Genomic DNA, 17,560 nt, shown 5'->3' on the forward strand with positions numbered 1-17,560 from the left:
AAGATGCACCACACTGGAGTATAGGAATGTCTGAGGGAGTTCACTTAAGACAGAATCAATATGAATTGAATTAAGAAATCCTTTGACAGCCATCAAACAATGTGAGTAAGGCAGGGATGACACCTACAAATTTCTCATATGAGACATGTCAGTAGCTTATTGAAAAAAGAAAGGAGGGACTACGACCTCTGATCGCAATTTGCCAATTGTTTTGTAGGACTGAAGGGAACAAAGATAACTCCTGTATTCAACTAGGAAAGAAATAGTAAAGCGGGTATCTGTGTAGGTTAGTTGGTCTAATTTCAATTGTGGACAATTTAGGTATCGATGGTATAAAGACTATTTGCATTTAGCATAAAATGACTTTACATGGGATTTACAGCACAGAATGGATCATGCTGGTGTTTTGATCCCCACGAGCCTTGTCCCATTGTACTGTATCCCACCCCTATCGATATATCCATTTTTGCCTTTCATTCCTATTTAGTTGACCCTTCAAAGCATCCAAACTGCTGATTTAAGCTTCCTTCGAGGAGTACAGTCAAAGCCACGTTCGTGACGCCACGGGTGGCTCAGCTGTACAGGAGGGTGGAGGGGAGAACCATTGTGATAAGGGATTTGTTAGTTTGTGGAACAGACCGGCCTTCTGTGGTCGCAGATATGATTCCAGGATGGAATGTTGGCTTCCTGCTGCTAAGGTAATGGATATCATAATGGCTACACAGTATTCTGGAGGTGAGGTTGCACAGCCAGGGATTGTGGTCCATATCAGCACTAACAATATAGGTAGAAAAATGGATTTGTGTGTGTGAGTGCAAGAAGTACAGTGAATAAAATGGATGAGCAGAGGGCACTGATAGACACATGACAACATTATGTCATTGCTTGGCTCAAGTGGGCAGCATGGTAGCACAGTGGTTAGCACATTTGTTTCTTAGCTCCAGGCTCCCAGGATCGATTCCTGGCTTGGGTCACTGTCTGTGCGAAGTGTGTACATTCTCCCCATGTCTCTGTGGGTTTCCGGTTTCCTCCCACAGTCCAAAGATGTGCAGGTTTAGGTGGATTGACTATGCTAAATTGCCCTTAGTGGCCAAAAAAGGTTAGTTGGGGTTACGGGGATAGGGTGGAGTTGTGGGCTTGGATAGGGTGCTCTTTCCAAGGGCCGGTGCAGACTCGATGGGCCGAATGGCCTCTTTCTGCACTGTAAATTCTATGAAGAGGGTGTAAATGTAGCTCCACATCCATGCATATAGCGTGTTCAGGAAGGATAGACCGGGGGATAAAAAATGTGGGGTTGTAGCATTATTGGGTAAGGAATCCATTACACTTGTGAGGAGGGATGACCCGAACGAATCCTCAAAAGAGGCCATATGGGTTGAACTCAGAAATTGATATGAACAATGTGAAAAGCCCAGAGGGCACAAAATCCTTTCCATTCAAGAGAGCTTTTTTAGCCAGTATGTAACAAGCTCAATGAGATGGGTTGTAATTTTAGATTTAGTTTGGGGAAATGAAGCAGGGCAAGTGGATGAAGAAGCAGTGGGTGACTATTTTGGAGATAGTGCCCAGAATACAGTTAGATTTAGCACCAGTAAGGAAAAGGACAAAGAATGGGAATAGAAGTTTTAAATTGGAAGAAGACAAATTTGAGGAAGCTGAGAAGTGATCTAGCGAATGTGCATTAGATAAAACTACTTGAAAGAAAACCAGTTTGGAAGCACCCAGAAGCGATATTTTACTGGGACATGTCCCCAAAAAAGAAAATGGGTGATGCTGCAAAATCTAGAGAGCCCGGTCATCCAGAAGCATACAAGGTAAGATAAATCAGAGAAAAAAAAGCTCATTACAGTCACAAAAAACTTGATGCTGAAGAAAGCCTAGATGAGCATAGAAAGTACAGGGGTGAAGTCAAAAAGGAAATTAGGAAAGCAAGGAGAGGGTATGGAAAAATATTGACAAGTAAAACCCCAAAATGTTTTGTCAGTACATTAAGAACAAGAGGATAACTGATGAAAGGCTAGGGCATATCAGAGATGTACAAAGTAACTTATGAATGGATATAGAAGATGTGGGCAGAGTCCTTATTGGGTACTTTGTCTCTTTCTTTACAGAGGAGAGGGACAATGCATTCTACTTAACAGAATGAAATATGTACTGAAGGGACTGTCATCCTTGAACATGAATAAGTCACCAGGCTGCATGGATTGTATCCCATGCTGAAGCCAGGGAGGAATTGGGGGGTGATCTGAGGATCATTTTCCAATCCTCACTTGATACAGGCAAGGTACCAGAGGATTGGAGGTCTGAAAATGTTGTACTATTATTTAAAAAGGGTGCGAGGGATAGGCCAAAATAATTATGCCTGTAATTATTAGTCTGACTTCAGTGGTTGACGTATTATCAGAATCAATTCTGAAAGACAAGATAAACTGTCACTTAGAAAGAAACTGATGAATTGGGGATAGTCAGCATGGTTTTGTTCGGAGAAGGTGTGTTCTTCTTACTAATTTAATCAAATCTTTTGAGGAGGTAATGCGGAGGATTTGTGAGGGTAGTGCAGTGAATGTTGTCGACATGGATTTTAGTAAAGCATTTGACAGGGTTCCACATGGCATACTGGTTAAAAATGTGAAAGCCTATGGGATGAATGGGAATGTGGCTAGTTGGATCCAAAATTGGCTCAGCCGCAGGAAACAATGGTAATGGTCGATGGATGTTTTTGTGAGAATGGAAAGTGGTTTTCAGTGACATTCACAGGGCTCAATTGTTGGGTTCCTTGCTGTTCGTTGTGTATATTAATGATTTGCGCTTTAATATGGGAGTCATGAATGGGAAATTTGCAGATGACACACAAATTGGTTATGCTGTTGATAGTGAAGAGGATAGCTATTGACTCCAGAGTTGTATCAATGATTTGGTTGAGTGAGCGGATAAGTGGCAAATGGAATTCATAGAATTGACAGTGCCGAAGGAGGCCATTCGGCCCATCAAGTCTGCACCCGCTCTTGGAAAGAGCACCCTACCCAACCCCACACCATCCCATAACTCAGTAACCCCACCCAACACTAAGGGCAATTCTGGACACCTAAGGGCAATTTAGCATGGCCAATCCACCTAACCTGCACATCTTTGGACTGTAATGAAATGAAAATCGCTTATTGTCACAAGTAGGCTTCAATGAAGTTACTGTGAAAAGCCCCTAGTCGCCACATTCCGGCGCCTGTTTGGGGAGGCTGTTACGGGAATTGAACCGTGCTGCTGGCCTGCCTTGATCTGCTTTCAAAGCCAGCGATTTAGCCCTGTGCTAAACAGCCCCTGTGGGAGGAAACCGGAGCACCCGGAAGAAACCCACGCAGACGCGGGAAGAAAGTGCCGACTCCGCACAGACAGTGACCCAAGCCGGGAATCGAACCTGGGACCCTGGAGCTGTGAAGCAATTGTGCTAACCACTATGCTACCGTGCTGTCCCTATTCAATTCTGAGAAGTGTGAGCTACTGCATTTGAGGAGGGCAAAGAATAGACAGGAGGATATTAAGAGGGATAATGGAAGTGAGAGACCATATCCACAGGTCTCTGAAGGTGGCTGTATAAGATGGTGAAGCAAGCTTTCCTTCATTGGAAGAGGTATTGAATACAAAAGCATGGATGTAATGCTGGAACTATATAAAATGGTGTTTAGGCCACAACTGGAATTTTTTGTACCATTCTGGTCACCACATTACAGGAAGGACATAATTGCTCTGGAGAGAGCAGAGAAGATTAACAAGAATGTTGCCAGGGCTTGAAAATTGTAGCTAGGAGCAAATATTGCATTGGCTCGAGTTATTTTCATTCAAACAGAGGCAGTTGAAGGGTGAAGTAATTGAGATGTACAAGATTATAAGGGGTCTAGATAACCAGAAAAACCTGTTCCCCTAGTTGAGGGGTCAATTACCAGGGGGCACATATTTCGGGTGAATAGGTACCTGGAATTCCCTGCCTGGTTTGATGGTGGAGGTAGAAACCCAGGACTCATTTGAGAAGGTATCTGGATCTGCACCTGAAGTGCTGTAACCTGGATCAGATGGTGGAAAATGGGATTAGAATGAACGCTTGTTTTTAAAAAAATTTCGGCTGGCACAGACACGATGGGTTGAATGGCTTCTTTCTATCTGCTCTATTGAACCGTTTTTCTCCAAAATGAACTCCAGCCTATTCAATCTCTTTTGATATTTGCATCTTCACAGTTCTCTTCTAGAAAGTAGTCAACAGAAACAGTTTAAATTGTGCCAATATTAAGCATAGTTGCAAATGAAACAGAAAATAGTATCACTTTAATCAATCGAAACAGGATGCATTGTGCCAATTCTGCCACATTTTGTTTCTAAAGTCACCTTGTATAAATTATTATACACATATACTATATTTTTCCATTTCATTTGTAGCTGTGTGTGTGTACATTGTTGTAAATTTGGATGTATGGTGCACAGAAGGTGGTTATTTGGCCCATTAACTTTCCGCGAGCAATTCAAAACTAATCCCACTGCCCTGTTCTCACCTCATAGCACACCATCACCCTTCAAATGTTTATCTGGATTTCCCTTATGGTCTCTGCCTGTGGAAAAACATTCCAAGCTCAAAGAACTCTGTTTGTATCCGTTCTCTTGACTAAAAAAATTGCTGATCTGTTGTTACAGATTTCCAGAGGAAATCATGCTTCTTCCATCCACATGATCAAAATGCTCATTCATTTTAAAAACTTCTGTTAAATCTCCACTTAATTTTCTCTCCTTCATTGGAAATAATCCCAATGCTTCCAGTCTTTCCTCCGTCTAGTTTCTTGCCACATCCTAGTCAATCTGCTGCAAATTCTCTGTGGTTTTAATAATTGGTGGCCGACTCCCATTGTTTGTGTGATTATAAGCAATATTTGCTCTCATCCTCATCTCCTAACTGTTCCTCTCCTGAAAGGTGAGACATTTTGGGATATAGTGTCAAAAGTCCCTGTGGTGCCTAGCCCCAGTGGCCTGGTTTCAAAATTAATTATTTTTGGTGTGTAAACATCCTCATATATTGTTGGGATTTTTAAAAAGCACATTTTAAGATTTACTTCCATGTGAATCTCTAACTTGAGGTGAACAGTGCTTAAAAAAAACAACTATTGCCATCTGTTTATGCAAAACTGATACGAATGTACTTGCACAAAGATTTTCTTTATAATCTGTGGGCATTACTTTATTTTTCTTTTTTTTCCAGAGAGCTATCCAGTACCTTTTCCCATCTGGTTTGTTTGACAAGAAGGCTAGGCCACTCATGAAGGTGATGAAAATGTTTTGCGTCTCCAAGAATCTACTTTGATTCATTGATTATCTACTTACTTACATTTGCTAATTCTAATGTGTCTGATTAATTGCAGCACCCTTTGGAGGTCTTCCCAAAGCAGAAGGGCAAGTCTTTTTTCTTTTTCTAAACAGTGGTGCGAAGAGAGAGAGAGAGAGAGGGGTGTCAGTCATTCTTTGCAACATCTGAATGTAGATTACCATAAACATGTAACATATATCCTAAAGTCAGTTATTCATTTTAGATTGCGCAATTACCATCTGTTCATTACTATATTCTTCTGTGTTGTCTGCTTACCTACAATCTTTTACACAAAATTTATTTTGTAATTCTGTACAAACTGATGTGAGAAATCTACCTGAAGGGAGCATCACACCACTTGGTTTTAGCAAACTTCAGACTCCAACATGAACATGACTCCCAAATGACTTTTACTTTAATGTACGCATATGACAACACCTGAAGTAACATTTTTGAACTGTGACCATACAGTAAAATATATTTCCCTTTTTATTATGAAGGTAATGAATGAGTGGTTTGGCGCAAAATACTGTGGGTATATAGATTCATTGCCTTGGGGGATTTAATTGAAATTTTAGTAAAGTGCTTTGGTGTATTCCTTGAATTTTGTTACAATTATAGGAAGATGTTGTAATGTTTCCAATGGCATTTAAGGCAACCCTCTCAATGCCATAGTTGTTTGCATTTATGAGGAGAAGCTTGAGTAGAACAAAGCAATGTCAGGTACAGCTCTGATCTGTAAGGGTAGCTCAATATTCCAGAATCTTCCTGGAATGTAAGTTAACCCTAGCTTTTTCATATTGCAAATTGTTATCTTCTATTTCTCCTGTCATCACCTCCAACAACAAATTCGAGAGACTTATGGACTCTTTCTATTGGAAGCAATTCTGAAAGACCGAATTAATCTACATTTGGAGAGGCAGGGATTAATCAAGAACAGTCAGCATGGTTTTTTTTTTTAATAAATATTTTATTGAAAATTTTTGGTCAACCAACACAGTACATTGTGCATCCTTTACACAATATTATAACAGCACAAATAACAATGACCTATTTTATATAAACAAAAAACAAAAAATGAATAAATATTAAATAACAAAAATGAAAACTAGCCCTAATTGGCAACTGCCTTGTCACAAGTTACACCCCCCCCCAAATCCTGGGCTGCTGCTGCTGCCTTCTTTTTCCCTTTCCATCTATCTATCCGCAAGGTATTCGACGAACGGTTGCCACCGCCTGGTGAACCCTTGAGCCGACCCCCTTAGGACGAACTTAATCCGCTCTAGCTTTATAAACCCTGCCATGTCATTTATCCAGGTCTCCACCCCCGGGGGCTTGGCTTCTTTCCACATTAGCAATATCCTGCGCCGGGCTACTAGGGACGCAAAGGCCAAAACATCGGCCTCTCTCGCCTCCTGCACTCCCGGCTCTTGTGCAACCCCAAATATAGCCAACCCCCAGCTTGGTTCGACCCGGACCCCCACTACTTTTGAAAGCACCTTTGTCACCCCCATCCAAAACCCCCGTAGTGCCGGGCATGACCAAAACATATGGGTATGATTCGCTGGGCTTCTCGAGCACCTCGCACACCTATCCTCCACCCCAAAAAATTTACTGAGCCGCGCTCCAGTCATATGCGCCCTGTGTAATACCTTAAACTGAATCAGGCTTAGCCTGGCACACGAGGACGACGAGTTTACCATACTTAGGGCATCCGCCCACAGCCCCTCCTCGATCTCTTCCCCCAGCTCTTCTTCCCATTTCCCTTTTAGTTCATCTACCATAGTCTCCCCTTCGTCCCTCATTTCCCTATATATATCTGACACCTTACCATCCCCCACCCATGTCTTTGAGATCACTCTGTCCTGCACCTCTTGTGTCGGGAGCTGCGGAAATTCCCTCACCTGTTGCCTCGCAAAAGCCCTCAGTTGCATATACCTGAATGCATTCCCTTGGGGCAACCCATATTTCTCGGTCAGCGCTCCCAGACTCGCGAACTTCCCATCCACAAATAGATCTTTCAGTTGCGATATTCCTGCTCTTTGCCACATTCCATATCCCCCATCCATTCCCCCCGGGGCAAACCTGTGGTTGTTTCTTATCGGGGACCCCCCCAAGGCTCCAGTCTTTCCCCTGTGCCGTCTCCACTGTCCCCAAATCTTCAGTGTAGCTACCACCACCGGGCTTGTGGTGTAGTTCCTCGGTGAGAACGGCAATGGGGCTGTCACCATAGCCTGCAGGCTAGTCCCCCTACAGGACGCCCTCTCTAATCTCTTCCACGCCGCTCCCTCCTCCTCTCCCATCCATTTACTCACCATTGAAATATTAGCGGCCCAATAGTACTCACTTAGGCTCGGTAGTGCCAGCCCCCCCCCTATCCCTACTACGCTGTAAGAATCCCTTCCTCACTCTCGGGGTCTTCCCGGCCCAAACAAAACCCATGATGCTCTTTTCAATCCTTTTAAAAAAAGCCTTCGTGATCACCACCGGGAGGCACTGAAACACAAAGAGGAATCTCGGGAGGACCACCATCTTAACCGCCTGCACCCTCCCTGCCATTGACAGGGCTACCATATCCCATCTCTTGAAATCTTCCTCCATCTGTTCCACCAACCGCGTTAAATTTAACCTGTGCAATGTGCCCCAATTCTTAGCTATCTGGATCCCCAGGTAACGAAAGTCTCTTGTTATCATCCTCAACGGTAGGTCCTCTATTTCTCTACTCTGCTCCCCTGGATGCACCACAAACAGCTCACTCTTCCCCATGTTCAATTTATACCCTGAAAAATCCCCAAACTCCCCAAGTATCCGCATTATTTCTGGCATCCCCTCCGCCGGATCCGCCACATATAGTAGCAAATCGTCCGCATACAAAGATACCCGGTGTTCTTCTCCTCCCCTAAGTACTCCCCTCCACTTCTTGGAACCCCTCAGCGCTATCGCCAGGGGCTCAATCGCCAGTGCAAACAGTAATGGGGACAGAGGGCATCCCTGCCTTGTCCCTCTATGGAGCCGAAAATATGCCGATCCCCGTCCATTCGTGACCACACTCGCCACTGGGGCCCTATACAGTAGCTGTACCCATCTAACATACCCCTCTCCAAAACCAAATCTCCTCAACACCTGTCACAAATAATCCCATTCCACTCTATCAAATGCTTTCTCGGCATCCATCGCCACTACTATCTCTGTTTCACCCTCTGGTGGGGCCATCATCATTACCCCTAACAGCCTCCGTATATTCGTGTTCAGCTGTCTCCCCTTCACAAACCCAGTTTGGTCCTCGTGAACCACCCCCGGGACACATTCCTCTATTCTCATTGCCATTACCTTGGCCAGGACCTTGGCATCCACATTTAGGAGGGAAATTGGTCTGTAGGACCCGCATTGTAGCCGGTCCTTTTCCTTCTTTAAGAGAAGCGATATCGTTGCTTCAGACATAGTCGGGGGCAGTTGTCCCCTTTCCTTTGCCTCATTAAAGGTCCTCGTCAGTACCGGGGCGAGCAAGTCCAAATATTTTCTATAGAATTCGACTGGGAATCCGTCCGGTCCCGGGGCCTTTCCCGTCTGCATGCTCCTAATTCCTTTCACCACTTCTTCTACCTCGATCTGTGCTCCCAGTCCCACCCTTTCCTGCTCTTTCACCTTGGGAATTTCCAGCCGATCCAAAAAGTCCATCATTCTCTCCCTCCCATCTGGGGGTTGAGCTTCATATAATTTTTTATAAAATGTCTTGAACACTTCATTCACTCTCTCCGCTCCCCGCTCCATTTCTCCTTCCTCGTCCCTCACTCCCCCTATTTCCCTCGCTGCCCCCCTTTTCCTCAATTGGTGTGCCAGCAATCTGCTCGCCTTCTCCCCATATTCATACTGTACACCCTGTGCCTTCCTCCATTGTGCCTCTGCAGTGCTTGTAGTCAGCAAGTCAAATTCCACATGCAGCCTTTGCCTTTCCCTGTACAATCCCTCCTCCGGTGCTTCCGCATATTGTCTGTCCACCCTCAAAAGTTCTTGCAGCAACCGCTCCCGTTCCTTACTCTCCTGCTTCCCTTTATGTGCCCTTATTGATATCAGCTCCCCCCTAACCACCGCCTTCAACGCCTCCCAGACCACTCCCACCTGGACCTCCCCATTATCATTGAGTTCCAAGTACTTTTCAATGCACCCCCTCACCCTTAGAGACACACCCTCATCTGCAATTAGTCCCATGTCCATTCTCCAGGGTGGGCGCCCTCCTGTTTCCTCCCCTATCTCCAAGTCCACCCAGTGTGGGGCATGATCCGAAATGGCTATAGCCGTATACTCCGTTCCCCTCACCTTCGGGATCAATGCCCTACCCAGCACAAAAAAGTCTATGCGCGAATAGACTTTATGGACATAGGAGAAAAACGAGAACTCCTTACTCCTAGGTCTACTGAATCTCCACGGGTCCACACCTCCCATCTGCTCCATAAAATCTTTAAGCACCTTGGCTGCTGCCGGCCTCCTTCCAGTCCTGGACTTTGACCTATCCAGCCCTGGTTCCAACACCGTGTTAAAGTCTCTCCCCATTATCAGCTTTCCCGTCTCTAGGTCCGGAATGCGTCCTAGCATCCGCCTCATAAAATTGGCATCATCCCAATTCGGGGCATACACGTTTACCAAAACCACCGTCTCTCCCTGTAGTTTGCCACTCACCATCACGTATCTGCCCCCGTTATCCGCCACTATAGTCTTTGCCTCGAACATTACCCGCTTCCCCACTAATATAGCCAACCCCCTGTTTTTCGCATCTAGCCCCGAATGGAACACCTGCCCCACCCATCCTTTGCGCAGCCTTACCTGGTCTATCAGTTTCAGGTGCGTTTCCTGTAACATAACCACATCTGCTTTAAGTTTCTTAAGGTGTGCGAGTACCCGTGCCCTCTTTATCGGCCCGTTGAGCCCTCTCACGTTCCACGTGATCAGCCGAGTTGGGGGGCTTCCCACCCCCCCCCCCCCCCCCCCCTTGCCGATTAGCCATCATCTTTTTCCAGCTTCTCACCCAGTTCCCACGCAGCTGTATCTCCCCCAGGCGGTGCCCCCCCGCCCATCCTCTCCCGTACCCGCTCCCCCCCTTTCCCCAGCAGCAGCAACCCAGTAATTCCCCCCCCTCCCACCCCCCCCCCCGCTAGCGTAATTACTCCCCCCATGTTGCTTCCAGAAGTCAGCAAACTCTGGCTGACCTCGGCTTCCCCCCGTGACCACGGCTCGCACCGTGCGACGCCCCCTCCTTCCTGCTTCTCTATTCCCGCCATAATTATCATAGCGCGGGAGCCAAGCCCGCGCTTCTCCCTTGGCCCCGCCCCCCCTGGCCAACGCCCCATCTCCTCTCCCTCCCCACCTCCCCCCATCACCCCCTGTGGGAGAGAGAAAAGTTACCACACCGCAGGATTAGAACATAAAACCCCTCTTCGCCCCACCACTTTGTCCAAACGTTCTTTTTAATAATCCACTCATTCCAGTTTTTCTTCTACAATAAAAGTCCACGCTTCATCCGCCGTCTCAAAGATGTGGTGCCTCCCTTGATATGTGACCCACAGTCTTGCCGGTTGCAGCATTCCAAATTTTATCTTCCTTTTATGAAGCACCGCCTTGGCCCGATTAAAGCTTGCCCTCCTTCTCGCCACCTCCGCACTCCAGTCTTGATAAACGCGGATCACCGCGTTCTCCCATTTACTGCTCCGAGTTTTCTTCGCCCATCTAAGGACCATTTCTCTATCCTTAAAACGGAGGAATCTCACCACTATGGCTCTGGGAGTTTCTCCTGCTCTCGGTCCTCGCGCCATAACTCGGTATGCTCCCTCCACTTCCAACGGACCCGCCGGGGCCTCCGCTCCCATTAACGAGTGCAGCATCGTGCTCACATATGCCCCGACGTCCGCTCCCTCCACACCTTCAGGAAGACCAAGAATCCTCAGGTTGTTCCTCCTTGCGTTGTTTTCCAGTGCCTCCAACCTCCCCACACATCTTTTCTGATGTGCCTCCTGTATCTCCGTCTTCACCACCAGGCCCTGTATATCGTCCTCATTCTCGGCTGCCTTTGCCTTCACGACCCGAAGCTCCCGCTCCTGGGTCTTTTGTTCCTCCTTTAGCCCTTCGATCGCCTGTAGTATCGGGGCCAACAGCTCTTTCTTCATTTCCTTTTTTATCTCTTCCACGCAGCATTTCAAGAACTCTTGTTGTTCAGGGCCCCATGTGAAACTGCCACCTTCAGACGCCATCTTGGTTTTTGCTTGCCTTCCTTGCCGCTGTTCCAAAGGATCCGCTGCAATCCGGCCACTTTCCTCTCCTTTTTCCATCCGTGTCCAGGGGGAATTCCCTTCTGGTTTACCGCACGGTGTTTTTAGCCGTTAAAATTGCCGTTGGGGCTCCTATCAAGAGCCCAAAAGTCCGTTCCACCGGGAGCTGCCGAAACGTGCGACTTAGCTGGTCATCGCCGCACCCGGAAGTCCCAGCATGGTTTTGTTAAGGGGATATCATGTCTGACCAACTTGATTGAATGTTTCAAAGAAGTGACCAGGTGTGAACATGAGGCCAACGCATTTGACATTGTCTACTTGGACTTCGGCAAGGCTTTTGATAATGTCCCACATAGGAGACTGATGGCAAAGGTTAAGAGCCCATGGGATCCAATGAAATTTGGCAAATGGATCCAAAATTGGCTGAGTGGCAGGAAGCAGAGGGTAATGGTCGAGGGGTGTTTTTCTGACTGGAAGCCTATATCCAATGGGGTCCCGCAGGGATCAGTGTTGGGGCTCTTGCTGTTTGTGGTTTACATCAATGATTTAGATAGGAATGTAGGAGGGTTGATCAATATGTTTGCAGATGATATGAAAATTGATGAGGTGGTAAATACTGAGGATGATGGCCTTAGATTGCAGGAGGATAATAGACGGGTAGATCAGTGGCAAATGGATTACAATCCGGAGAAATATTGTGTTGATGCACTTGGACAGGCAGACGAGGCAAGGGAATACATAATGAATGACAGTACCCTTGGAGCACCAAGGATCAGAGAGACCTTGGTGTGCATGTACACCGGTCCCTTAAAGTAGCAGGGCAGATGGATACAGTGGTTAAGAAGGCATATGGTCTCTATTAGCCAAGGCATAGAGTTTTAAGAGCAAGTAGGTTATGCTGGAACTGTATAAAACGTTGGTTAGGCCACAGCTAGAGTATTGTGTGCAGTTCTGGGGCGAAATTCTCCCGAAACGGCGCGATGTCCGCCGACTGGCGCCCAAAACGGCGCCAATCAGACGGGCATCGCGCCGCCCCAAAGGTGCAGAATGCTCCGCATCTTTGGGGGCCGAGCCCCAACATTGAGGGGCTCGGCCGACGCCGGAAGAATTTCCGCCCCATCAGCTGGAGGAAATGGCCTTTGTTGCCCCGCCAGCTGGCGCGAAAATGACATCTCCAGGCGGCGCATGCGCGGGAGTGTCAGCGGCCGCTGACCGCTTCCCACGCATGCGCAGTGGAGGGAATCTCTTCCGCCTCCGCCATGGTGGAGACCGTGGCAGGGGCGGAAGGGAAAGAGTGCCCCCACGGCACAGGCCCGCCCGCGGATCGGTGGGCCCCGATCGCGGGCCAGGCCACCGTGGAGGCACCCCCCGGGGCCAGATCGCCCCGCGCCCCTCCCAGGACCCCGGAGCCCACCCACGCCGCCTTGTCCCGCCGTTCAAAAGGTGGTTTAATCCACGCCGGCGGGACAGGCAATTTATCAGCGGGACTTCGGCCCATCCGGGCAGGAGAATCGAGCGGGGGGACCCGCCAACCGGCGCGGCCCGATTCCCGCCCCCGCCGAATATCCGGTACCGGAGACTTCGGCAACCGGCGAGGGCGGGATTCACGGCAGCCCCCGGCGATTCTCCAACCCGGCAGGGGGTCGGAGAATGACGCCCCTGGAATCCACATTATAGGAGGAATGTGATAGCATTGGAAAGGGTGCAGAGGAGATTTACCAGGACGTTGCCTGGGCTGGAGAGTTTTAGCTGTGAAGAGAGATTGGTTAGACTGGGGTTGTTTTCCTTGGAACAGAGATGGGGGCAGTACATGATTCGGATGTATAAGGGCATAGATAGAGTAGACAGGGAGAAGCTTTTCTCCTTGGTGGAGGGCAGGAGGTCTAGAGGAGATGTGAGGAAAAACCTTTTTACCCAGAGGGTGGAGGGAGCCTGGGATTCACTGCCTGACAGGATGGTGGAGTGGTGGAGGCAGAGACCATCATAACATTTAATAAGTGTTTAGATGTGCACTTGTGATAATATAGGCCAAGTACTAGAAAATGGGATTAGAATAGTTAGGTGGTTGTTTTTAACCGTTGCAGACGCAATGGACTGAAGGGCCCTTTCTGTGCTGTAAATCACTTATGACCTCCTTTCAAATGACTGCATCATCTCCAACACCAATTCCCCTCCGAATTGTCATTGCTTTTCTGACATCCAGGACTAAATGGGTAAAACTGATCTCCCCCTAAAATTGAGCCTGAACTAGGCTGTTCTAATTGACCCCATGGCGAACTTCTAACATCATTAAGACCACCATTTCCACCTCCACAATTTTGCCTCTGCATTTGCCTCATCTCATCTGCTGCTGAAACCTTCAACTGTGCAGCTAATAGCTCTAAGCTTGATAATTCAGCCACTCCTTACAGGCCTCCTTACATTTGTCCCTTCTTAAAAGTGGTTATCCAAATTGCTTGTGAGGTAACTTGCACTTCGTTCCAGCTTCAACTGTGACCCCTGTGCTCGCTGACCTGCATTGGTTGCCAACTAAAGAGTACCTTAATTTTTAAAATCTCACCTGTTTTCAAATCCCTACATGCTCCCTATCAGTGTAATCTCCTACGATCCTCAGTGACACATGTGCCTAATTCAGGATTCCTCAGCATCTTAGGGCAAGATTTAACCACCGTGTTATGCCCACTGCAGATCTGGGTACACCGGGTAAATAGCAGGTAAGGCCAAAACCGAACCAATTGGCAATTTACCTTGCCGGCTTCCGATTTCAAGTTCTGCATCCCGTCCAAGCATGATGAGAATATCATAGCCCTCATTTCAATCTCATTAGCGCGATTGAAATCGAATGCAACGGCCTCCCGTGAATTAACTGACTCCCTAGCGAGACATCACGTGGGTGTTTGGTAATCTTTTTTTTTTAAAAACCCAAAAAACGGGTAGCTGGCACAATGACAATCGAGGGGAAATGAGGAGGTGAGTAGCTATTTCCATTTTCCGGCATGTAGCACAAGGGCACTGGAGCTGCTGGCCCAGTGATTTTGGAGGATGAAGCGTTCTAGACCAGGGGTCGCCCCTGGGCCGGGAGGTTGAGGGGTTTTGCTGTGTGAGGCCTTCAAGCCCTCTTTGAATATTACGGAGACCCGTAACAGGGGCAGCTGCAGCCTGTCTGTCCTCCCAAACACATCAGGACAGAGCCCTATTGGAGCGGCATGGTGGCACAGTGGTTAGCACTGCTGACTCAATACCAGGATCCTGGGTTCAATTCCGGCCTCCGGTGACTGTGAAGTTTGCACTTTCTCCCAGTGTCTGCGTGGGTTTCCTCCGGGTGCTCCGGTTTCCTCCCTCAGTCCAAAGACGTGCAGTTAGGGGCTTTTCAGAGTAACATCATTGCAGTGTTAATGTAAGCCTATTTGTGACGATAAAGATTATTATTATAATGGCAGCACATCCTACCTCTTAAAATCCCTCCTCATCTGTTACATCAATCCCTCCAGATTCAACTTGTGCAGCTGATCCCATCCCTGCGCCACCTTGATACCCAAATATCTGAAGTTCGCCCCGACCACCTTGAACAGCAGCTCAACCAACCTCCTCTCCTGCGCACTGGCCTCAGTCGGGAAGACCTCATTCTTCCCCATGTTTAGCTTATATCTGGAAAACTGGCCGAACTCCTCCAAAATACTCCGAATTCCCTCAATGCTTCCCACTGGGTCTGAAATATAAATCCACAGGTGGTCTGCATATAACGAGACTCTGCTCGACCTCCCCTCCCCTTTCATGCATTTCCTTTCCAGCTCCTCGATGCTCTAAGCGCCATTGTCAATGGTTCTATTGCCAAGGCAAAAAGCACGGGGAAAGTGGGCACCCCTGCCTTGCCCCACGGTGCAGCCAAGTACTCCAAGCAACCGCTGTTCATCTGCATGCTCGCTACCGCCACCCTGTACAACAAACTGATCCAGTCTACAAATCCCTACCCGAACCCAAACCGTTTTAACACTTCCCACAAGTACTCCCATTCCACCCGAACAGAAGCCTTCTCTGCATCCATTGCTGCTGTCACCTCAGGGTCCAGTTCCTCCAGGGGATCATTATCACATTTAGTAATCTCCTAACATTCGCCAACAGTTGCCTCCCCTTTACAAACCCCGTCTGATCTTCCCCTATCATCCCAGGTACACAGTCCTCAATTCGTGAGGCCAGGATCTTTGCCAGCAATTTGGCATCCACATTTAGTTACGATATCAGACGATAGAACCCACACTGCTCGGGATCTTTATCCTTCTTTGGTATTAGGAATATGGACACCTGCGATAATGTAGGGGGGAGCTCCCCCTTTTCCCTCGCCTCATTATATGCCCTCGCCAGCAGGGGCCTCCGGTCCCCCCCACTCCCCAAACGTCTTATAAAATTCTACAGGAAACCAATCTGGGCTCGGGGCTTTCCCTGTGTTCATCATCCCCATGTCCTCCGTTTCCTCTACCAGTTCAATGGGGGCCCCCAGCCCCTCCAACAGGTCCTCCTCCACCTTGGGGAACTCCCAACCCATCCAGGAACCGCAGCATTCCCTCTCACCTGGCTGGGGTCTCCGATTCATAAAGCCTCCTGTAGAACTCAAATACCCCATTCACCCCCACCAGGTCCAATACCACTCTTCCCCTCCCGTCCTTCACCCTCCCTCGTTGCCTCCTACTTCTTGAGTTGGTGGGCCAGCATCCTACTCTCCTTCTTTTCAAAGTTATACACTGCCCCTCTGGTCCTCCGCAACTGCCCTACTGCCTTCCCCGTGGACACCAACCAGAACTCCATCTGGAACTTCTATCTCTCCTTCAACAACCCCGCCTCCTGGACCTCCGAATACCTCCTGCCCACCCACAGAATCTCATCCACCAACCTTGTCATTTCTGCTCGTTCACCTTATCCCTATCGATAGGGATTGATATGAACCCCCCCCCCCAATCACTGCCTTGAGTGCCTCCCATAGCAGCCGAGACCTCACCCGTATTGTTCAGTTCCACGTATCACCGAATGGCGTCCCTCACCCACTTGCGCACACCGCATCCGCTAACAACCCTACGTCCAATCTCCACTGCAGGCGCTGGGGTTCGGTCCACTTGCAATTCCACCCAGTGTGGCGTGTGGTCTGAAACCACGTCCGCCGAGTACCTCGAGTCGACAGCGCCCGCCAGCAGCGTCTTGACAACCATGAAAAAATGAATCCTAGAATACACCCTATGCACATGGGGGCAGTAAGAGAATTCCTTTGCCCTCGACCTTCCAAACCTCCACGGATCTCGATCTCTTCTCTTCTCTCCCCCCCCCCCCCCCCCCCCCCCCCCCCCATCTGCATGGGTTTCCTTCGGATGCTCCGGTTTCCTCCCACAAGTCCCGAAAGATGTGCTTGTTAGGTGAATTGGACATTCTGAATTCTTATTGGTATACCCGAACAGGCGCCGGAGTGTGGTGACTAGGGGCTTTTCACAGTAACTCCATTGCAGTGTTAATATAAGCCTACTTGTGAGACTAATAAAGATTATGAAGTATAAAGTAACATACACAGAAAATGCTGAAATGAAACTAGGCAGTATCTATGAAGAGGGAAACTGTTAACGTTTCAGATCAGTAATCTTGCATCAGAGCTCAGGTCATCAACCTACAACGGTAATTGGATTTTTTCACAGATGCTTGAGTATTTACAACATTTTCTGACTTTATTGCAGATTTCCAGCATCTATAGTATTTTGCTTTAGTTGAAGTTTGTGTCCTCGGGTTGGTTTTGGGACCACTGCGTTCTTTCAATTATATATGAATGGCTTGAAGTTGGTATACAGTATACGATATAATCTCTAAATTTGCAGACGAACAGAAACTCCAAAATGTGGTGAACAGTGGGAAAACCAAAAGACTCCAGGAGGACATGGACGGACAGGCAAAATGGGTAGACATTGCAGGTGCAATTTAAGGC

At 47.9% G+C, this 17,560-nt stretch overlaps 1 protein-coding gene across 1 annotated transcript in view; it reads left to right on the forward strand.

Moving 5' to 3' along the window:
* The window catches only part of mrps9 (mitochondrial ribosomal protein S9), a 157,044-nt gene that overhangs the window by 43,029 nt on the left and 96,455 nt on the right, over positions 1-17,560 (forward strand). Inside the window, exons 3-4 of the mRNA XM_072476650.1 lie at positions 5,237-5,299; positions 5,397-5,427. Of these exons, the coding sequence (XP_072332751.1) occupies positions 5,237-5,299; positions 5,397-5,427 (94 nt within the window). The remainder of the gene's footprint in view (positions 1-5,236; positions 5,300-5,396; positions 5,428-17,560) is intronic.

Source organism: Scyliorhinus torazame, chromosome 15 (genome assembly GCF_047496885.1).
Source record: "Scyliorhinus torazame isolate Kashiwa2021f chromosome 15, sScyTor2.1, whole genome shotgun sequence".
NCBI classification, from domain to species: domain Eukaryota; kingdom Metazoa; phylum Chordata; class Chondrichthyes; order Carcharhiniformes; family Scyliorhinidae; genus Scyliorhinus; species Scyliorhinus torazame.